The sequence below is a fragment of the Chaetodon auriga genome, chromosome 24 (genome assembly GCF_051107435.1).
Source record: "Chaetodon auriga isolate fChaAug3 chromosome 24, fChaAug3.hap1, whole genome shotgun sequence".
Lineage (NCBI taxonomy): Eukaryota > Metazoa > Chordata > Actinopteri > Chaetodontiformes > Chaetodontidae > Chaetodon > Chaetodon auriga.
In genome coordinates, this window is record NC_135097.1 from 3,787,501 (window position 1) to 3,811,808 (window position 24,308).

At 45.6% G+C, this 24,308-nt stretch overlaps 1 protein-coding gene across 2 annotated transcripts in view; it reads left to right on the plus strand.

Moving 5' to 3' along the window:
• Window positions 1-24,308, plus strand: part of shroom4 (shroom family member 4) — a 57,217-nt gene that overhangs the window by 18,920 nt on the left and 13,989 nt on the right. Inside the window, exons 2-3 of one of the 2 annotated variants that reach the window (XM_076725184.1) lie at window positions 2,212-2,363; window positions 19,779-19,988. In XM_076725184.1, coding sequence (XP_076581299.1) covers window positions 2,212-2,363; window positions 19,779-19,988 — 362 coding nt within the window. Of the gene's footprint in view, window positions 1-2,211; window positions 2,364-14,776; window positions 15,168-19,778; window positions 19,989-24,308 lie in introns of those variants that run through there. The other variant, XM_076725185.1, reaches the window with a different exon arrangement.

Sequence of the window (24,308 nt, forward strand, 5' to 3'; positions counted from 1 at the left end):
GCTCGGCTCGGTGTGATGTGCGTGATCCTCTCGCGGCCTCGTGAGGAGATTCTCTGTTTTCCTTTCATTTCAACGGGACTCAGAGGTTCAGGTCAGCCGCTCTGAAGCTGCTCCTCCAGCAGGAGGAGGACAAGGACGTGCGAGACTCACCCAGGCTTGGTGGGTTTCCGTCCACCTGGGTCGTCTCTCGTCTGTGACATTCATACTACACGCTGACTTACAGTGCATTGTTTATCATGGACAGTCGCACCGTGAGCCTGCGTGGATGCAGGTTAAATCAAAGCAGAAGACGTGGTTGAAGAGACGTCAACAGAAGCCACAGAAACAGACCCGACATCGGGTGACATCAAAAGCTGCTCGCTTCCAGCGCGGTCGCCCGCTTCAGGATTTTCCGTTCGGAGCGGTTTACAGCCGGATCGCATTTTCAAATATGAACCTTTGAAGGCGGCATTCGTGACAGCATCAGGCCCCAGAGACCACGGCAGAAAGCCCGAGCTGATATATGAAAGATCTCGATTTATGTTTGCGTTGGCTCTCGGGCCAGAGCTCCCCGCTGCGCGTCTGTAAAATCCTGAAGCCGTAAAATCGGACCTGTGTTTCCGTGACATGCATTCCCTTGATTTCTTTTCAGCTGCAGCAGGAAGAGAGTGAATGAACGAGGGAGGGAGGGAGGGAGGGAGGACACGTCTGCTCTCCATTTTCACACTCTGTAATCGGGGATTGGTTCCTGTATATGTGCCCCTGAAGCATCTTTAAACAGGATTTATACGGGTTAATGGAGGAATTCACCTGGGTTTGAGTGTAGTATCACCTAATTCTAACACGCCTGGTGACCCCTGAAAAAAGTGGAGAAAACGAAGGACCTGACAGGCTTTTTGAACGAAAAACTACAATAAACACTTAATCCAACCTTCTCCTCATGGCTTCATAAGTGCTTTATACTTGCACCAAACTCCATTCAAAAATTAGGCAATTTAGTCCAGTTCAGTACAGAACAGACCTTATGGCTGCCTACATTGGTATGAACACAGGTCTACATTCTTAGTGTGTTGACTGTGTTGCTCCACTGCAAAAAAACCCCAAACATAAAACACTAAAAGACTAAAAATAATAGTGAAAGATAAAGAAATGCTCTTGCCATTGTAATTTAATTGCATTAACTTGAATATTTGTTTGGAAATTAATGCTAATAAACATCAATTAAATGAAATCCTTTAAAAAAAAAAAACACTCAAATATGCCAGACGTCCATCGTGTCAGCACACAGGACGATGTAGAAAACATGATGTAAATATGTCATTTCTGTGTGTTTCATGCATTAGTTTGAGGAAGGTCACGGCCTCCTCATCGCTCCTCACAGATCTGCTGTTTTCGCCTCTTCAGCCGAAGCTTGAGCGACGTTAAACGCTTGAAGTGCGTCATGATCGATTCTCTGAGTCTGTTTGCACTTTGTCACACTTTGCCTTTACGCCGACTTTTCCACCACGCAAACGTTTAAAAGCCTCTGATGCACAGACATTCACAGGAAGTGATGCGTTCAAGGACTGGGTTCACAGCTGCTTGCAAATTTAAGTTTCCACTTGTTTCCAACGCTGCACGAGTGTGTTGCTGCAGCAGTTTTTACATCTTTTTCCTTTTTGGAAAATAACCCACCACTAACTTTCGTCCCGTCATAGTTGGCTCACGTCGTTTCCTGCCTTCGCTCCGGCCAGTAAGTCAGTCAGCTTCCCCGTCCGTCCGTGTGTTCCTGTCTTTCATCCTGTCTTTGTGCTGATGTGATTTATGACCGAGCTCGAGCCTCACACCGCGCTGCACCGCACGCTCGTCAATGTTTCGCCCCTCCGCACGCCGGAAAAAACGCGGCGAAACATCCCCGCAATGCGTTAACGGCGCAGGCTTCACCACTGTGTGACCCTCAGTCAGCGCTGTGGCAAACACACACACAGTCTATTACAGAGGAATGTGATGGCTTTCTGTGGGATGTGTGTTTCAGGCTGTTTTGGAGATGCTCTTCAGGGCGGCATTGCCATGGGGACAGAGCAGTTTAACAAAAATGCCTCTAAAAATGGGCTTTAAAGGAGTCGGCTTGGCAGCGGGGACGTATCGCTGAGTGACTTTTTTATTCCTCCTCCGTTTCTTAATCTGAATGCGCTTCTGTTCGCCGTCCAGCTCTTCTCTTTTATCTCAACCAATTCATGTCTTTGTCCCCAGATCGAGGACGGAGGGAAGGCCGCCCTGTGCGAGAAGCTGAAGGTCGGCGACGAGCTCATCAACATAAATGGATCCGCCCTTTACGGCAGCAGACAGGAAGCCCTCATCCTCATCAAGGGATCGTACAGGATACTGAAGCTCACGGTCAGGAGGTAAACGCTCGGCCCGACAACAGCGTCAGACACACACGCAGGCGCTCGTACATCACCTTCATCGTGACACGCACTTGAGATATCTGCACGCACATGGTTTTTTCCACACAGCTTGACTTCAAAGGGAATATTTGAGCGTGTGTCTCCCATAAACGGATGTGCATCTGTCCGCCATCGTTTTGTTCTTCGTCTTACGGGCCCTTAAGCTGTCTTGGCTCACCTGAGTCGGAAGGAAGGTGGAGGTGAGGACGAGCTCTTCCTGGTCTGCTCGGGAAGCTGCTCGCATGGCGTGCAAACGCACGTCCAGGCGGCGTTTCGCAGATCGAGGATGTTTGGCAGGAAGTGACCTTTGACCTCCAGGGTGTCAGTGGAAGAGCTGCCTCTGGTGAGCGGCGCAGGAGTGGATGTCTGGGACTGCGTGTTAAGTAATCAGCTGGAAAGGTGTTTGAGTCAAAGGAAGCGTTTTTCTACCTGGGTCCCATGACTGTGGGAGTCATGCTAACCTCGGACTCCACGGTGGAGAGTCAGAAAACAGAAAATCTGACAAGGAACACATGATATAAACACAGGTGGTGACATCCCCGTACTAAGTTTAGGAAATAATAGTGAACTTATTGTGAAAGTTACCCATTCATGGACCCGGCTGACTTTCACCTGGAGTCTGTTTATGTCTGAGTCCAGTGTTCACTGTCTTTAATCTCTGTTTTGGTCTCCACCAGCTCCTGAGGGAAATATCTGGCTCTTTATCTGCTAAATGCTCCACTTGGCTCACCAGCTTTGTCTGTCATTCAGAGCTTGGCGTTTGATCCATTGTGGATATAAAAGCGTAAAATGAGCGGCTTTAATGTTCGAGTGTCCGTCCTGCTCGCAGCCCGACGCCGGTGTCTTGGCTCAGGAAGCAGAACTAATGGCAGGAATATTTCCACCCTGTGAACTGAAGTCGATTTGGGGTCTTAGCGGGGGCTTAGAGGGTGCGGGCTGAAACTGCCCCGCAGATCTGAGGTCAGATTTAACAGCATGTCGGCTCAAGCTTGAATTATACATTGAGCTCTTTGGAAGATTTTCAGTTTAGCGCTTTCTTATCACCTGGATGCTGTTTTTGCTTTCCTCTCCTTTCAGACGCCAACATCACTCAGATTTTCTTTTCTGTTTTATCATAGTGAAGCTGTCTGCACTCTGACCCGTGTTCACTGTTTAATTACATGCATCTTTCAGTGTTTTTAAGTTGATTAATCAGCTCTAGACCCCTTGTTACCTCGTGTCGTCGCCCCTCAGTGGACGTAGGTGGAAACGCAGCACAGATGCAAGACAGATCAGAGAAAGAAACGTCACCTTTTTCCACGTTTTTTGTTATTTTTCCTCAACTTTCCTGCCTCTGACGTTCATTCTTTACCTGATTCTTCACTGGGCTCGGCCTTGAGAACCAGCGTGGGAGATTTTACTGGTGCTGGAAGCCAAGCAGCCTCAGACAGCTGTTTGTTAGCAACGCGTCTCGCTCTGGCTTTGAAACCGGACCGGCCGTCCAGCGGTGAGAGCGTTGCTGGGGTTTCTGCTGCTGTGTCTGCAGCACACAGACCCCCCCGCCTTGTCTAATGCTGTTAGACACACACACGCAAACACACACATGCATATACGGTGTGAATTCACAGACAGACACACGGACGTCGATGTCTTCAGGAATGCTGCTGCTTGTGAGAATGCCACCATTTAAACCCACGGTGTGTGTGTCAGTGTCTGGTATGTGCTGCATGTCTGACTCACAGGGGCTTTCCCAACGCCCTGTGTGTGTGTGTGTGTGTGTGTGTGTGTGTGTGTGTGTGTGTGTGTGTGTGTGTGTGTCCTTGTCCATATGTGCTCCACATGTAACAGCATCAGTTCGTCTCTGGTTCATTATTTTTTTTTTATTTTCCCCCCCAAAAAACTGCACACTTGTATCTCTAAAGTCAACAAAATCAGCATTTCAGAAATACTGAACATTTTTAGGCTGCAACTGATTTTCCTTATTGATTAATGTGCAGATTGTTTGGTTTGATTCATTGATTGTTCGGTCCATTAAATGTCTCCAAACCCAAGCTGACTGATTTAGAAATCTTATTTTGACTCAACCAGCCTTCAAAAATCCAAAACCTGCTATCATAGAAGAAGAAAACTAGCAAATATTTACATCTGAGAGGCAGCTCTAATTGACTTTTTGCTATTTTTGCTTTAAAAAAGTGACTGAAATGATTAATAGCTCACTGAAATCGTTGATGATTAAGTGTTTCAGAAAAAGGAGTTAACGTTAAACATTTTTAGCCTGATAAACACTTTTTCTTAACTTTTCCTGATGGGTTTTGAGAGATTAAAGAGGTTTCCCAGCATGTTGAGTAATCCTGCAGCTGAATATGAAAACATGAAAAGCGCCAAATTTGGTTTAAACCCCCGTAAGAATAAGACATTCAACACCATAATAACCTTTACTCTGTGTACGCTTGTGTGAATCAGTGTGTTTCTATGTGCTCTGACACACACACACACACACAACCACCCCACACACGTACGAAACCCACCTTGATTGACAAGGCACTGGCGCTAACAGCCAATCACAGCTTCAGCATCTGGGCGGGTCCTTGCTGCACTTTGACCCCGAATCCCTGCCAATCACGTCACAGCCTCCACCGGCCGGGCTTTGCTCATTACTGCAGGAACAAGGAGCCCTCTGGAAGGCACTGCGGGAGTCTGCTGCCAGACACACACACACACACACACACACACACACACACACTCAGGGATGATGAAATGCTCACATTTGCACACTTGGCTCTTCTCGTATAGTTTTAACAGTGGAAAAGGGCCCTTAGTCAAAAGCCAAACGTCGTTACCACCTCTTTTAATAGCACAGCAGGACTGCTGGTCCAGAGGTGGCATGTGAATGGATGTTTCTTTCTCTAACTCAGGGGGTCACAGACACAGCAGCGGCAGCTTCGCCCTGCAGACGCAGACGCGATCGTCCACAGGAGAACAAGTCATAGCTGCTGCTGCTTTGTGCCACATCAGTTCAGTAAATGCAACAGCGACATTCAGTTTTATGGCCTCATAAAGTGGAGATGGACAGTCACGTTCGCGGCCACTTTAAATCGACCACACGCTCTTTGTTTTTAAGCCTCTTCAGCAGTTCAGTGCTTCGCCGCCGTCACTCCCTGCTCACTTTGCTGCTTTGTGTTGGACGGTAAAACCAGAAACAGCGATCTGAAACGCTTCGTAGGGCCTTCACTTCGTCCTTTAATGCATTGCTGATGTGAAATATTGATGCAGCGCAGCTTTAAACCTGCAGCATGTTAAAGCAGATTTTCTCTGAACGCTGTAAATAGTTCAGCGTTCATGCTGTTAACAAGTAGAAAACTAAGTGTCCTTGTTTGGCTTCCATGAGGCAGCATCGACGCATCTTCATCCACCAATCAAAGCTGCCGCTGCTGTCCCTTTCTCTTCCCGTAGGTGGCGCAGTTTGGCAGAACCGGGCCGACAGTGACCAAACAGCTCCCCCCTGTGGTGAACCTGTAGTTTTTTAAACCTGGTGGAGTGTTTGTGAGCTAATTCTTTAAAGCGTGAGGGTTAGCTTGTGTTCATTTTGGGACGATAGCGTCGTTTGCGGCTCTTCACGCGCTGCTGCTTTTCTCTTTCTTCTACCTGGTCGTCCAAGATGGCTGCCCGCCAGGCAGTTTCTAGCATTCGTGACTCCGGCGTGCATGTTTTCACATGTGCGTGCGTGTATTTTAGTAAGTGTGAGAAATCTGTGCCCCGGCCTTTTCTGTTATTCTAAGCTCAATTAAAGCTAAAGTGAGATGGCGAGTCGCTGCATGGGTTTCTCATACCCAACTCGCCTCGGAAACATCAGGAAATGACACACTGGGCTTCCCCCTGCACAGTGTTTTACTGTAGGAGCGTCTGTGAATAAATGGGCTTCTTCACTCAGGGAGCAGGCAAGGAAAATGTTCATATTGGACTGAATGATGTGATGTAAACGCAGAGGAAGGAAACGCGGAGCTGGCGAGGAGAGATGATGATTTGTTCAACTTTAGCTGGAAAATGGAGCTCTTGTGCAACATTTCTATTAAAGTCTGGCCGGGGAGCTTTGAGATGGAGGCTTGTTTGGATTTATAAACGGCCGTATTGTGTCTGACAGGTTTCCATTACATTAATCAGGAGTTGTGTAACACCGGAAATGAAAAGCATTAGATTCTGGTGTTTTTTTGGGTTAAGACCCCTCACTGTAATTCATTCTCTAACATGTTGACACACTGGCTTTAACTTTTGTTTAGCGGGAATTGTTCGAGCCTTTCTCCTCCGTCCTTCACATCATTGTTTGTTCTTTAAATAAAACATATTCAATTCAGGCTTCGCTGCATTGTCCTGCACCGCCGACGGAGGAGCAGGCCTGCAGGCTAAATTTGGCAAACCGCAGGAATTTACTGGCCTGCCAAGCAGTTCACTGGAGGGATAAGACAGCAGTGTTTTAGTTTTATTTCAGGAGTGATGCTTTATAGACATTTTAACAAGCCAGCTCACGGTGAAAAGCACCCACACGGCTGTTAAGTAGTGTTTTATTTTCCTCCTAATTAAGGCAGCCATTATCTTAAAGAATGCGTTCACAACAAGACAGAAAGAAAAGATCATTTTAGAAATATGACTTTTAGCTGGTTTTTGGGGGGGGAAGCCTCACACAGCAGTGAGAGGCAGAAAGACTTCATTACCCAGAAACACCCCAAAACAAGAAGAATGGTGTCATGCTATAATCTGAACATGTGCACGCTTGTCATGATTATGGTAACTGCGGCACGTTATTTGCGTTGTTTACACACAGTAGATGATTTAGAGCTGCAGCTACGGCTTTTTTCCATCATGCTTTCTCAGTGAATCAGCAGTTTAGAAGATGCAGTGGAGTAAACCACGTAAGACGGCTCCAATTGACTCGTTTTGGGCGACCAAGAGTCCATCTGAAAATCCTCATATTTCAGCCCAGCTCGCCAAATCTTTGTCAGTTTTGCTTGATTAGAGCTTTATAATTGGCAAACATCAATATACAGTAATCAGTTAATTACCTCAGCAGTGATGAAACAGATTCTCAGCTGCTGGTTTTGCCCAGTTGCCACAGATTTTAGGTGTCAATGTGCCAAGAAAAATGGATGTTTCCACGAAAACTGGGTGAACTCCACCCGGCTGGGGAGCTGTGGTGGGATCGTGTGGTGGGAGGCGGGTCAGGGCGGCACGTTGACGGAGGACCAAACTCCCGTGTGATGATGTTTGATGTCTGTGTGGAAGTGGACATAATCAGGCTTGACACTCTCCACTAACATCGCATGTTTCCACTCTAAACACGTGTGTTCTCCAGCTCTGAGATCTGAAGTCGAGCTGTAGAGTTGAACATTTTTGACTCGCTCATTGGGCACAGGAAGCGCGTGACACCAGGTCTTTACTGTGGCTGGATCACGTGACCTTCCTCATAGCTGTCGGTGGCTCCTGGACAGCAGGGCATCTCGGTCTCTTTACATCTTTTGGGGTGTTTGCGACTGACTGATGAGTTTTCCTATATATTTCTGGAAGGGAAAGAATGTCGGGGATGTTTTGTTGGCTTGACCTGGAAATGTTTCCTTTGTAGTACTTCCTGTTTTCACCGACCTTTTGTTAGATCCAACTCTACGCCCTCTGTGTGTGTGTGTGTGTGTGTGTGTGTGTGTGTGTGTGTGTGTGTTCCCCCTTCCCCCTCCACTTCCTGCCCACCTTGGACTTAATGCGTTGGTGGAATTTTTGTTTATGTTTGTGCGAAAAGAAGCAGTTTTAATGGGAAGCCAACGAAGACCAAACAGTTTATTTACAGCCGCTGATGAAACAGGAAATGGCTTTGTCGATGCAGGTGTGCACATGTGGCTGTGTGCATTTATGCTGTATGGACGTTTCTGGATTTCAAAGGCTAAAAAACTTTAATTATTCACAATTATTGTGAGAGGAAGAGCTTTAGGGGCGCTCGTCGGTGGTTTTTGTCAGCTTTGATCAGAGTCACAAAGAGTGGAAACAAAGAAAAACAGGCTAGCTGTTTCCCCCTGTTCCCAGTCTTTATGCTAAGCTAAGCTAACCAGCTGCTGGTTTACTGTAAAGACACGTTATTCATGTTCTCATCAAACTCTCTGTCTGTGTGATATTTTTCTGTCGGGCTGCTCCGGCCTTCTGTGTCCATGCATGTCAAGTGCTGCAAAGCCCAGTGGGAAGAGAAATACCTCCAAATTACACCCTTTGCCTGGGTTCAGGTCTCAAATTTGGGAGTACCAGTCATGCTCGGCCGGGCTCTCTTAAAGATGCAGGTGTTCGGTTTTATCCCTCCATTAATAGGAAATGTTTTCCCGTTCATTCTGGTGCGATCTGCCAACCAAAACTCTCCGTCTCACCGTTCTAAACGCAGCTTTATTTCTGCGATATCCATCTTTTCATGTCACGTTGGAAGGAAATCCCTCTGAAATTCAGCAGCAAGACAAAACAAAAAAATAAAAAAGAGTTTGATTTGAGATTACAGGGCGGCAGAGCAGGAAACGTCCCCGAGACTGAGGCGCAGGCCGGAGTTAACGTGGCAGCGCCGATCGCTCCCAGCGGCGGGAGGAGCGAACGTCAGGAAATTAAAATGATAATTACAAGAGAGGCTGATATCATGTTTGGTGTTTTGACAGGGCAAACAGGACTTTATGACAAAGCTCTTTCATCTCGGCTCACTCTTTCATCTGTGCTACACATTAACTAAACATTTATTTAGCCTAAAGGCTGGATGAGGAGAAGGAGGAGGAGGAGGAGGAGGAGGAGATGATGATGAAGGAATGGAAACAGGGAAAGTGGGTGAAGGAGAAAACAGTTGTGGGAACTTTAAATAAAACGCAATTTTGACATGTTTTGACACTTTCTGTTCCTCTGATTCAGATTTATTAACTCATGTTGACATTGTGAGAAGCACAAACAACATTTGCAACACAAGTGTCACATGACAGGAACACCATGTGACCCGCAGCTGATTGGACGAACATATGGCTCGCTCAGCTGTCGGTGGTCAAACGTGAGGTAAGAAACAGGTCGTACATGTAGAGCTGCGTTTCAGTTGGTTTGTTTTCCGTCTCTTCGGCGCTGCAGACCTCCTCCGTCGACGTCGACTCGCTTCACAGACACACACAGCATGCACACGCACGCACACACACACACACACACACACTCACACACACACACTCATGTGATTGTTTGGAATTTTACCGCAGACTGATTGATGGACAATATGCACACACACACACACACACACACACACACACACACACACACACACACACACACATCCCGTTGTTTAGATTTTTGTGCCGCTGGGTCTCTGGAGACTCGGGCAAGACTGAGGTCTGCGGTGCCAAGAACCATGAAACACAATAGTCTGCCCCCCATCACTTCTTCCCAAACTGAACAATAGACATTCCTGGCATTCCTCAAGACCTCTTCCTCACACACACACACACACACACACACACACCAGTCTGGGTCTGATTAGGGCCTTTGACTGTAAATGACTTCGGTTGTGACGCTGCTGAGGATGAATTATCGAACATTGTGGACAGAGAAGTTTAAAGTATGTGTGTTTCTGCGCTTCCTCGGCGGGTTACTCGTTAAATCAACAGGACGAGCGGAAACGGGGGCGTCGGTAGCCGAAGGGATAGACGAGAGTTTATGAGGTTGGCGGTTCATCAGGGTGGTGTAAAAAAGAAAAAGTCAGGGCATCTGGAAATTGAGGCTGCCATGATTCTGAATTGAGTTTCTTGTATGTTAATGGTCACCTCTAGCTAAATATGCTGCGTCCATGGCGTCCACGCTCGGTATCCACTCGCCATGAAGCGACGAAGGAAGAAAAAACTCATTTAGCTCCTCAGTGGACGGCTGCCTGTGGGAGATTTAATAATCTCCTGCAGAGGAGGCGTCACATGACTCAGACTACATGCAGCATAACCAGGAGTTAAGCTAACCGCTCTGTCTGTCAGGACTGTGCACCTGTTGTTTTTAAAGTAGCATGAATTTATTTTTTGGGCCACTTGGGGGCAGAAGAACAAGCTAAAAACACAGTATTGACATATTATCACCAGATAAGGCTGATTTGAGCAGTGTGTTAGCAAACAGCTGGTAGACACAGATCAACGTTAGCATTAGCATTAATCCGGAGTCTTGTCCTTGTCGCTCAGTTTTGGTCTCCAACAGCTCCTGAAGGTCACATCATGCTCTTTAGCTGCTAAATGCTCCACTTGCTCTGCTCATTTGGTAGCATACAGTGGGTTTTTAGAGCTTAAGCTGCTTGCTAAGAACCATAACAGCGAGTTAGAAAATGCTAAAACGCTCTGTGGAGTCGATGGCAGCTGCTAACTGGGATGCTAATTCTCTGCCGCCTCTGAGACAAACGCTAACATTTTGTCATTCAGAAAAAAGCTGCTGGACACTTTATTTTGAGTCGTCAAGTTGTGACCAAATGTCACAAAATCCCCCCCGAAACCCCAGATTTTGAACAGTTCAGATGATCGGACTCAGGTGTATCTGTGGTTGGAAAATCCAGCTGCAGCACTTGGTGTTTTTGCTGGTTCCAGCCTCTCAGGCGAGAAGATTCCCAGCCTTTCTTTGTCTTATGTGATAACAGACTGAATGCTTCGTGGCCTGTGGTCATTTTTCTGGCATTTCATAGACCAGAAGATGAATCCGTTAATCTGCAAAGCATTCAGCGCAGTGTGTACGAGCACGAGTGTGTGGGCGAGTCGGCCCTCTACGCGTGTGGTCTGCTACAGTTTATCTGTCTCCTCTGGCCTGGCTTTTATTAACTGGCCCATTAAACTGCGACTCCATGATACATGACACTGGCCTGACTCCACACACACACACACACACACACACACACACACACACACACACACACAGATTCCTAGAGGCCAGCTTGGACGCACACACATGTTAAAAAGATGTTTCTGTGTTATGGAAGAGGAAACAGGACATTAAGTGTCATCATACTAAATCAGTGGTCTGGAGAGAGAGAGAGGATATTCCCTTTAGCCCTGTAACCTCGCTCGCCCCTCATGCTGGTGTTTAATTAGTGTTTTTGTGTTTCACTCAAAATCTAAAATATGTGATTTTAACCTTCGCTGTTTAAACGTCTCAGAGCTTTGTAACATGGCTGCAAATGATGACATTATTGATTAGGATTTTTTTTTTGCAATTATTGATTATTTAGTCTCTAAAATTACCTAGAAATAATTACACAACATGCACAAAGGCATGGAAAAGCTGCAAATCTTCACCTTTTAGAGGCTGGAAACAGCGATGTTTCATATTTTTACTTCATAAATAGCTTGTTTTTTCTGATCCGAAGCGTTTGCTGTGAAGGCCTCGATCCCTCACCAGCCTGGGAAGCGGTGTTATAAGATGGAAGGAGACTGAATAAACTGTCAGACAGGAGGAATTCCAGCTGCACAAGTGATTAAATTACAGATAAAAATCCCAACATGAACAAAATCAGGTCGTGAACACGCTGTCCTCAGGCTGTGCTCTGCTTCCACCACCACGTACGAGCCAATAGAGAGCGAGCTCACTGTGCTAACTGAGGATTGACCAAATCTTCTGTCACCAGGTGAACATATATTCATCACACCTGGCCTGACAGCATGTGAACACGCGTCACAAACAGGGTGCCATTGGTTCAGATTCTTCAGCAGACGCGTGTTCATGAGTTCTGATGTAACGAAGCAGAAAATCTGAATTGAAGCAGGAAAATCTTAATCCGACATCGTCAATACATCTTTCTGTTTAGCAGCGACGGTTCGCGGAACACGTGGAGACGAGTTGATGGAGGAGAAGAAGTGTCGAACTCGTCACAGCGAGTCAGTCTCTCACGTGCTTGTTTTCTGGCGCTCGCTTCGTGTTTCTTTGCTCGTCAGCTGACGCTCACTCTGACTGCTTTAATCACAGACGCCTCAACTTAGCGTCTACACTCCACTGGCTCTTCGTGTCCTTTCTCTCTGACACTTCCCACCTTTTTACGTGCTGACACCTCAGCTGTAGGCCGTGTGAAACATGGACGTAGTCTCCGCGATGCCGCTCAGCGTCAGTAGTTCCGACCGCCGCCATCTTGGCAGCGCCAGTTCACCTCCTTTCACAACTCTCTAGTTTGCTGCTTTATTAAACACACATATGAAACGAGTGATGGAACAGTGTCTAATTCACATGTAAGTGTCCTGGAACCTTTCGTAGGACTCACTTAAAAACGCACACACACACACACAAACACACACACACACACACACACACAAACACACACCGGGGATGGAGCAGTAACAAACAGCGCATTGTGCTGCAGATGGACTTCACCCTTCCTGCCATCGACCTCTGGTATGAGCCTAGTCCCACTGTACTGATTACCTGGTATTTAGAAAATGTGTGTGTGTGTGTGTGTGTGTGTGTGTGGGAGAGAGCGAGTGAAAGTACATATATGTGCATCTAAGCATTACATACATGTCTTTAAGTGTGTGTGTGTCATTTAGAAATCCATAATCAGGGGTGATGGAGGCCTTAAGGCAAACAAACAGGAGTCTGATTGCACACACACACGCACACACACACACACACACACACACACACACACACACACACACACACACACACACACAGTGCAGGGCTCAGACCCATAAAGCAAACAAATAAGGGCTGATTGCAGGCGAACACAAAGGGACAGAGGGGAGGAGGTGAGGCTGTTTAGGCTTTCTAGCACCGTTAACCCTTCACCCTTTTGAAAGGAAGACAGGGAATGTGAGGAATCTGCTCACATGCATGCTTATAACTCACACACACACACACACACACACACACACACACACACACACACACACACATCTTCGTGGAGTCTGCAGGAGATGGAAGTCTCCAGGAAACCCTTTGAAGCCCGCCGAGGGCCTCATGTTATTAAGCGTCTGCTGGTTAAACTTCAGCGCGGCTGATGTCGGACGTTCACACGTCTCATTCGCTCAACAAGGTTCAAGTCTAGTCAAAATAATGAGGGAAGAGTGACGCTGATGCAGCCTGGAAGTAAAAACGTCCCGTGCAGAAAAGTTGGTCGTGTGGGAAAACTGAATGCTGAAGCTGCTACAGTTCACTCTTCAATATTGCTCCGAATTTGTCAGAAAATACTCATCAGTACTTTGTTTTAGTATAGTGGCAAGATAACAAGGTAAAAGCAAACAAGATCCACAGGTTTATGGTAATCTGATTCATTTTATGCACATAAATATAGTCCTGTAGAGGTTTGCAGTATTAGAAACAGTCAAATAAACGATACATCAGTTGATATACAATTCATGGATTTATTGTTTCTGTCATTTATAGAGAAAAAAATCTCGTTCCAGCTTCTCAAATGTGATTTTTCTCTCTTTTTAATCATTGCAAGTGTAATTTGACTGTTAACTTTGAGCTCTGGGATCTTGTGATGGAAGTTTTTATTCTTTAATTTTTCTATATTTAGAGTTTTCTCGTAGTAGAGAGCTGACAGGAAACAACAGGAAAGAGGCGTATTGACATGTGACATAAATCCCAGGCCGGACTCAAACCCTGTACGTGTCTTTATTATGTATTTGTTAGAAAACATTAACATCATGCAATGAGACGAGATACTTTGCACCACACTTTGCTCCTGCAGCGGATGCCTTCCCTCCACATTCACCGGGCAGGCGAACCCAAACACGACTGATATCAGACTGCAGCTCTTCCACATTGCATGGACAAAAAGTTTGGTCCTGTAACAGAAGTGCACGCTGAAAGCCTCTCTCCCGTTCATCCATCACCTCGACTCATTGTTTTCTTCTGTAATTACTCCTCCTGTATTCTCCTGCAGACCTCCCATCGTCTTTTACACTCCCCTTCTGTCTTTCAACACATTTTGTTTTTCTCGTCCGTCTGCCAAGCTGAAAAAAAAAGCCCCCTCGTCCGTCCAAAAGTCTCTGCTTTCTTTGCTCTTTCGATCTCTTTTGCATGCTCTGCAAACACACGTGCGCGCTAACACACACACACACACACACACACACACACACACAAGGAGGAAGTACCTCTGCATTTTTTCCCTCCGTCAAACAATAACAGCGTGGAACTCTGGGTATTATTTTAGCAGCCGTCCACCACTTTATCTGCTCTCCACAATGCTTCCTCTCTCACTGACTCACACATCCTGCCTGAGAGGGGGCGAGAGAGGCAGGGAAAGAATGAGAAGAGAGAGAGAGAGAGAGAGAGGGGTGGGAGAGAGAGAGAGAGAGAGAGAGAGAGAGAGAGGGGTGGGAGAGAGAGAGAGAGAGAGAGAGAGAGAGAGAAATGCGGAGTGCAGGAGGGAGAAATAGCCATGTTTTGTCTTCCAGCGAGAGGAGCGAGGGAGGAGGAAGGGAGGAAGAGGAGGGAGAGGGGATGTGAGGATCGTCGGTTGGTTTTTCCCTCTTGGCCAGAACCTGCCAGCCACTTTACTCCGTCAGATGGACTTCAGCTCTTGGACACTTTCTACCAAGTCTCACATGTTGAGGACACAACCTGGTTCTCCCACCAGACCTCGACTGGCTTGAGGCAAAAGTCGTGACATTTTTACGAGGTGTCGATTCTTCTCGGAAAACCCGTGAGGAGCATTTTCAGAATCAGAAGTCCGTGTTTTTTTTGAAGGCTTCCTCTGCAGAAGCTCTTGGGGATCAGGGATGCTGGGACCTGAACTGGGATCAGTTTGACAGCGGATGCTTCAGCCTGCAGAGACTGGTAGGTTTGAAGCTCTGGCATCTTTAGCCATCTTTGCTGAGGCTCCTCGTCACTTTAGGATTGATAGCTCGTCTTGTTTGTTGTAGAAAGGCAAATAAATCCACCTTGAGAATCTGAAGTTTGCTTCTCCAGAGTCAACACCAGCCACGCTTTTATCTTCCCAGGGAGGGGTTGTTGAGCACATGATGCATTTTTCCACAAACACCCTGATACACAAACCTTTTGCCTTTTTCTTTGCAGCCTTGTAATCATCGCTGCCTTGTTCCGAGTCCTTCATCTCCTCTGAAAGTCATGTATTCCTTATCAGTGGGACTGTGTAGACTCCAAATCTATCTGTCTGGCAGCCTGTCTGGCATTTGGTCTGTACTGTATTGAGACTGTGTGTGTGACTCAGATTATGCGCGTTGACCTTTGCGGTATCAGTCAGCTGTTGCAGTTTCTGACCGTTAAGCAGGACATTCCAGCGGATCCTTTCATAGAGGCTCATTCAGAGCTGCAAGACGGAGAATTCATAATTTCTCGGCCTTTGACTGCTGTCGAGGCTCAGCAGCTCTTCTTCTCTCTTGTCATTTGTTCTATTCTCCATGCCATTACTTACGTCTTTTTTGCATTTCCTTTATCAGTGTCTCAGTTTAAGATGAACAGTAAGACACCCTGAGGATATATTTAGAAGTAGAAGCTCGTCGTGTCTTGCAAACCTGATTGGATTTCCTGGTTGGTTGCGGTCACCACATTCGCTCATTATCTCGGTTTCCACTTCAAGGACGCGCTGTTACCTCTCGTATGCCAGCGGTTCATGTGATTCCTGTTTGCATGTTGTTCCTCGCTGAGACAGGTAGCCAACTGGGTTACAGTGCTAGAAACAGGAAAGGGAGACCTCTACGGACAAGGCCAGTATCAGCTCGCACAGTCGACCGTGGCCTTGGTAGGCGCTACCTCAAACGGACACTAAGAGCCAGTACCTCGGTATGTTTCCTGTGCCCTATAAATGAAAGGGCCACAGACTTGATGGAGCCTCCACTGCTGTCAGTGAATAAAGGCTTTGGAAACCTTTTTCTTTTTTCCACTGGCATTGCTGGAGCTGCAAGGTTGCAGCACATTTTTTGACTGAAGTCCTTGAGATAACTGGAATGACCTGCATTGTTTAGGTTGAACCTAAGCAGTTTAGTGGAGGAACAGCCTGTGACATCTTTTCCACTTAGATCCTTGATATTGAGCAGCTCACCCTCAAAACCACACAATGTTCTCTGGATCTCCAAGAATTTTAATGCCTTAAACAACTCAGTAAGCATGTTTTTGGTCATTTTTGAGTCCTTTTCTGTCTCACCTCACACATTTTTATATGTTCATATGTCTAAATATGCCTCATATCCCTGTAAATGACGAGCACCTTTAATATCATTGAGTTTTAGAGTGTGAACATGTCGCCTTGGGACCATTTGGAACTTTTTAGCGTCTTTTTTTTGACATTTTATAGACTTAAAATGCCGATCACTCAAAGATAAATCACGAAAGTGTTGGTCTGACAGTGTTTACAGTCTGTTCCTGAAGAAACAAACTTGAATTGACAAACTTGAACTGAAACTGGAATTCCTTTCAACAGCATTTCAGTGACTCCATATTTCAACATGTAGTTATTGAAGCACTGATGAAACAAAAGTTTTATGTTTCTTGGAAACAAATCACCTGCAAATCACTAAATCATGCTTAATGGGATGCATGAGGCCAGACTTTTCTTCTTCCAGAGGTAATTTAAGAAAATCTCTACTCATTCTTCTGCTAAAACAAGTGCTTGTGAACCACTAAAATGACCAGATCGGAGTAAACACCCCCTACGATGGTGTCATTCTTCACTCCATATATTAGATTTTCATCGCCTCACAGTATCACAGCCTCGGTCACATGTAGAAGGGTCAGTTCTTCTTGCTGTAAATCCTCAAATCTGTGGGATACATGATTGCTGACCCCCAACTCAAGCAGTGCTCAGAGCATTTTGGTGGTTTGGAAGAAATTTCCCTTCTCCCCTGCAGCGCTTCAAAACACACAGCAGCGTTCGATGTTATGTTCTTAGGTTGCAAAACTGCACACTTGTCATCTTTTTTCTTTATCATACATTTAATATCCGTCTCACTTTGGCGTCACATCGTTTGTTTTGATTTTCGCGGTCGTCAATCTCTGAAAGCTAAACTTGGGGAAACGAGGAGGTGGCGGCGAGGGGGGGGTCTGCTAATGTTTGCAGTAGGTTCGATAATGGTATTTTGTCTGGTCGGGTTTGGATAGTTCCCACACATATTCGTTCACACACACATGCAGGCATAGGCGCACATACAGAAACACACGCAGGCTCTACATAAACTTTCTCAGGGGATAATTTAAGGACATTGTCAGCGGAGTCGAACAATCAGCGGGCTCAGATAGAAATCCCTCTTAAAGAGCCAGAACCAGGAAACAAGAGTGTTTATTTTGGAAATGGTTCTGCTGCTCCTGCTTTATCATAAACAGTAATACTCAGAAACAGTCCTTTCCTTTCCCTCACGGTGCCAGGATCCGCATTCCTTTCCCCAAACTGAACCTCCAAATGTTTCCCTGAAATACCCAGAATAGTCTCATTTTACATTTTTGTACTTTCGGTATGAGAATCGTAGCCAAAGACTCGTTGAGGGGGGAGGGGGTCAAACGTTTTCATTAGAGTTGGCTGTTCTGCCCATCCAGCTGTTGTCCTGGTTGTTCGCAGAGCTGTTTTCAAGTCTCCTGGTTCAGGTCCAAGTCAACAGGCACAAGTCCATCTCAATTTGATTGAGAGAATACCAACTCTGGTACGAGTCTTCACAAGACTCTCACCTACTGGGACAGGTTTAACTCGTTAAGTCTCATGTTGATCAGATGAAGTCCAAGCCAGATTTGGGACTAGTCAAGTATCAAATCAAATAAGAAAAGTCAAGTTAAAATCTTGTTAAAACTCGAGTCAGATGAGACAAGTCCAAGTCAAGTTTGAGACTTGTTAAGTCTGGATGTAAAATTGGAAGTCAAACGATCCAAATCCATATCAGGTTCAAGTCAAACGCATTCAACACAAGTCAAGTGTGTGTCAAACCAAGTCTCAAGTCGGTCGAGTCAAGTCAGAGACTTGTCAAGTTTCAAGTCAGTCAAAAGAAGTCAAAGTCAAGTGTGAGCGTAGTCAAGACTCCAGATAGTCTAGACAAGTCCAAGTCCAGTCGCAGGTCAGTTGAGACAAGTCCAAGTGTTGTCTCAAGTCAGTCATGACAAGTTTAAGTCAGGTTTTGTTATTCTTCAAGTCACATCAGGACTGAATCAGGTGAAGCACGTCCAAATGAAGTTTGAGTCTCGTTAATGGTAATCGAGACAGGTCCAAGACGTGTCCCGAGTCAGTCCAAGTCAAGTTTGAGTAATGCCAAGTCAGCAGTTTTCGTTGTTTTCACGCTCTCTGTGTCTGCGGCAGTTTTTCCATCTGTGCTCTGATGTGGACGATGAAGTTATTCACATAATGGTCCTTTCAGCGTCCGAGAGGGCGACATCCATACCTGACTGGGCTCTCTCTCTCTTTTTAGACACTCTTTCTGTTTCTGTTTCAGTCCCACACTGCGCGCGCACACACACACACACACACACACACACACACACACACACACACACACACACACACACACACACAGTCTGCAGGGGGTTGAATTGAATCTGGCCAGCATATGGGATCGGAAGTCTGTGTAAGGGAATTAGTGAATATCATGGGATACACTGGAATGTCTGGCTTCAGATCAGACTGGAGATCTTACTGTACATGTTAGATGAGTTTTTAATGGCAGCCAAACAGCGTTTTAGGAAGCAGTTTCCACAGAATTTGGGTTGGCAAGGCATCGCTGCTGTGAGCTTTATGGGAGCCCCGATCCTCCACGATGCCTACCACTGTGGTTGCGAATAAGGATGTCGTCTTGCCTGGGTAAATTATCGGATTTGGATCCTAAAAAAAAGAAAAAGAAGCTTAAAAGGATGCTGTAGTCAAACAAGAGGAAGTTGCAGAATGGAAAAACTGACCTATTGTATTAAAAGGAAATTACATCAGCCGTCAGAGGAAGAGGACGACGGCCTTCATTTGTCTGTGTTGCACATTTATATAGTTAGACTGAAAGAGCTCAACACCACAGGGCAAAACGTCAAAGTTGACAACAGCGTCGACGGACTGTAGGTCTCTGAAAACGCCCACTTTATGGTGACCTCTAAAGAAAAATGCCGGTTGTAAATGCAAAAGATGCAACACAGAATCTCTTTGTGTGCTCAGAGGCACATTTGGGCACATCGACAACAAAATGTAAATGCAGACATAAACTCCCACACGTGGATCCAACCGGAAATATCCTAACATTTTGTCCACCCTGTTTGCATCAGTGAGCGCAGACCAGATTTCACTCTCAGGCTAACAAAAAGCTGAATATTCTAACCTTCATGCAGGAGACGTTTACACGGTCTAACCGTGTGACGCATCACAACAGGAGATGTTCAAAGCTGCATCATTAAGTGTGACTTCGGCGTGCGCCATGACGGTCTGCTGCCGCCGTTCATCCTCACCTGACCTCCTCCCTCTCGTCCCTACAGGCGCAGCGTTCCTCTCATCAGGCCTCACTCCTGGCACCTGGCAAAGCTATCGGAGCCGCCCCTCCCTCCCCCTCCCCCTCCTCCTTCTCCTCCTCCTCCGGCCTGCCTCCCCCCTGCCGACTCCCCTCCTCTCCCCCCTCCTCCCCCTCTGTCTGCCATGCAGCTCCACCCCGGCCCTTACACACTACCCTGGCACACGACCGACAACAGGTGAGAATGGATTGTTTTCCAGCTCTTTGCAGGTGTTGATGTCCGATGTTCAGGTTTGACCATGCACGTCTGACCCACACACAGACTCTGACTCCGCAGGACGCCGCCTCTAAGTCACTTCCGGGAATTTTGATAACCGTGACTCGCCCCCAAAAGTCAACAGTTGCCAGAAAACAGGTGACATCACCGTGTCCTAATGTCAACACTGCCCACGCAGGAAGCCCATTGGTCTATTTTTGGCTTCTATTTAAACATTCCAAAGTGATAACCAATCAGACTGACAGACAAAGACCTGTTCTTCGTCTGTCTTCGGGGGCTTCTAACCGCCACAGCGAAATCTTTCGATGTGATTTGGTGAAGATGAAGCAGGATGAAATCAGCCGCTGTTTTGTTTTAAATATATTTTTTTTGACAGCTTCTGTTGAGCCTTAAATGTGTTAAACCAGGGCATCTAATGGTCGAATAAAGCTGTTTATTGGTTGGCATGTGGTGTCCCAGTGCATAGATTTGACAGAGCTGCAGTCTCGGAGAATCACAGGATAATGATGAACGCTACATCATTCATCATTCATCAAGCAGTAGCACAAGAGGAGAGATTCAGTCAGCAAACCGGCTGAATGATGTCAGCTAACCAGCTTTTTTAAAGTATGCTAACATTAGCCGCAACAAGCTACTGGTCATACCAGACCAAATGATGCTGTAGGAGCAAAACCCATGAATGTACAGAAATGAGCAAGAGGAAGAAGAATCGAAATCTTCCTGAAACCCAGAAAGCTTCTTTGGTCAACTTGATTCTTTCTGTCCATTGATGAATCGATTACACAACCGATTGTGTCAGCTCCAAATATAACACTGAGTATCTTTATATCACTGTGAAACAATAGGAACAAAAGGCTGGATTGTCCAGTCAGGTTGAATAAAAAGAAGCGCGGCGGTCTTTGTGATGCAGTATGATCTCACAAAGCTGAACTGCAATCCTTTAAAGGAAAAGAGGAAGTCACCACCGTCTGTATATTGACTCACAATGAAAATAGCCGTTCCGTCTTTGTTTGTCGGCCTCATGGTACGTCAGTGCCCTGCACTGTTCTGCTTCGGATAAGAATCAGTGATATAATGCACCACTATTAGATTTAATAGTCCCACGTGGATTAGATAGCAGTGTGTGTGCACGCATGTGTGTGTATGTGTGGGTTTCTTATTCCCACAGTTTGTCCTGACTGATCTCATCATACCCAAACACACACAAACACACCATCTGATGAGGAGGTAGCTCCCGGCATAACTCTGGACAATGGCATGTGACTCCCAGAACATGTGGACAAAGAGAGGAAGACATTCAATAAACTGTGTTTGTGTGAAGGAGAGGGACATTTTGTACAGTCTGCATCTGTGTGTGTGTGTGTGTGTGTGTGTGTGTGTGTGTTTGGAAGTACTAAACCAAGTAAAAAATCCAGCAGTTTCTGAGTTTATCTCCAGTCAGTCTGAACACACACGCCCCATCATGTACAGTATTTCTGTGTGTGTGTGTGTGTGTGTGTGTGTGTGTGTGTGTGTGTGTGTGTGTGTGTGTGTGTGTGTGTGTGTGTGTGTGTGCGTGCGTGCGTGCGTGCGTGCATTCTGCTTTATCTGTGTCAGCCCTCACACTCACATGTTCCACATGATTGGGCAGGAGTGACTGTCATTTCCTGTCCAGCTCCCGTCTCATTTCCTCTCTTCCTCCCACTGTCACCCAGGTCAGATCTATACAGCAGCCTGGCCTTTCTCATTCATCGCTCACTTCCTCCAAAGACCGTTTTCTCAGGCAGATAATCAGACTTTTTTTCTCACGGTGTATTCTTCCTGGTTTCTTTTATGATATGTTGAACGACCCTGTCAGGGTTGCCTTTCCCGGCAGCCGTTGTTTGCCATGGAGGTCTGCATGATATGAAAATCAAGTATTATAAAGGACTCTTGAAACTTGCTGAAGCACTAAAAGTACATGTAACCTTTCACCTTCACGTTCCCATTAAATACACTCTACATACTAGACTATGCACGGCAGGTTTATCACTACTATGCCGAATACTCCAGTACTACTGTGTGCTGCATTATTAGTGATTATCAAGCTTAAACAAAGCTGTATTTAGCCATGTTAGCACAGCGTAAACGAAAATATATAGGATCTAAAACTAGATTTTGATGCAGGGCCCCCATATGAGACAAGACAACAAGATTATCCAATAATGCAGGACCAACCATACTTAATAATTTACTTCTTAGGTGAAATGTGGTGAACTTGAGACTCGCCTGTGGTGGTCTGGGGTCCCGCTTTTTCCATATGGTAATCCCTCCTTGTACATCCATTCTGCATTAATGTCTGTTTGTGGTTGTGCAGTTTAAAAGCATAAAGATTTGAGAAGTCTCCACTGCGTTGCCTCACATTTACGAAACTTGACGCAGATGTTCGCCGAGATGGATTCCCCAACTCAGCAAGTTTTAGCAGTCGGATAGTCGACTCTCATGTTGTGCGGAAATAAATGAAAACCAATGGCTGCCAAACACACAGGCATCGCTTGGACAGTAGGTGTGATATAAAGCATACATGATTTTGTAATAAATGTGCTAAAACATGCAAAACCACATTCTGCAGACCGCCAAAACATTTCCCTACATAAGCAGAAGAAATTATATTTTAATAAGGGTAATTTGTGGTAAATGCAAGAGGAAGAAGCCCCATCAGTTTTCAGATCTTTGCACGGGTTATAAACCATAAATACCACAGAAGCAGCCTGAAGATACTCTGCCGGTTGTTTCCTCATACTGGTTTGAGATCAAAGCCCTTTTGAAATTTCTCCCCTCTGTTACCTCTCCACTGTCTCCTGGGCAACTTTCCCTATTGTTTGAATAAGACAGCAAAGACATACAAAGGGTGACTGGCCACTCCGTCTTCTTCATAGGAAAAAGAAATGCCACAATAAAATAATTTTTTTGTTGTTGCAGGCTTTATGGATTAGATTTCAGCCAAGCACAAAAACACTGGGTGCTCCCACCCCCCGGAGCTTGCATTGATAGCAATATGTGAATTTATTTTTCTACCCTCCTCGCCCTAAGCTCCCTTTATGCTGAAAACAACTCCCTGTCATTTGGTTTTATGTGGTTTGGGATTGTCGGGAAAGTCTTTTTTTTCTTTCTTGGTTTTTTGTTTGAATTGCTGTGAGTTTTGGCCTGTTATTAGACAGTTTGAAGTAGAAGGAAACAGAAAGAGGACGGTGATGTGCAGCAGAGGTGACAGGTCAGACTCAAACCAGGGACACTGTGGTTGGTTGGCTTACAGTTAAGCCTGTTGCGTAACCTCGGTATTGATGTATGTATGCCATTTGTTGGATGCCTGCTGTGGAAAAGGGATCCCTCCTCTGTTTCTCTTAAGGTTTGAAGGTTTATCTCTTTTTTTTTTTTTTTTTTTTTTAAGTTGAGGGGTTTTTGAGGAGTCTTCCCTTAAAGCGTCTAAAGATTCTGGGTGCCAAAGGTTGTACTGATTGTTAAGCCCTCTGAGGCAAATTTGTGATTTTGGGCTGTCCAAACAAAACTGACTTGACTTGAGAATTACTATATTTCTTTCAAGTACTGGTTTGTACTGACTAAAACATGAGCAGGCCGTTCTCTAAACATCATGCCATGTAATCAGTGCAAAGCTTAACTGACCTACTATCCAGTAAATGGAAACAAATTTGTTTTTGTATTGTGATGTCAGTGATATTCAAAGTAAAAGTACGTATCAGATGTTTTTCAAAATGTGGTTATTATTTTGGAGTGAATCCACGTTTGATGTAAAGGAGATGGGACAGGAAGAATCCACAAGAGGAAGAAAGCAATGAAATAGGAAGAGAGGAATCAAGGGATGACTTAGAGATTTTGACTCCGGGCAGTGGGAGTTGATGAGGAGGAAATCCCTCTCCGCCTTAAGAGGCTTCCTCCGAGGGTCTTTAAAAACACATGGGGCTGCCGTGGATCCTCAGCTCAGGACTGATAGAAAACAGATTCCCCAGCTGTACAGTTCAAAAGCTGTATTGCAGAATGATATACTGTATATGTCTCAAGGGGAAAATCACAACTTGCCACTTGAAAATTAAAGATGACTGTGTGTAGTTTCTAAAAGCATTGGCCATTTTGTCAGTCAAAGAGTATCATCATACTGTTTACAAAGAAATTTCCATCTAAATTTCACTCAGGGGACATTAAATGTTACTGTGACTTTGCTGAAATAGCGTGCTTTTTTTCTGATTTTTCAATTAATGGACTGTAAAATGATCACTGACAAATGCCCATTGCAAGTTCCCAAGG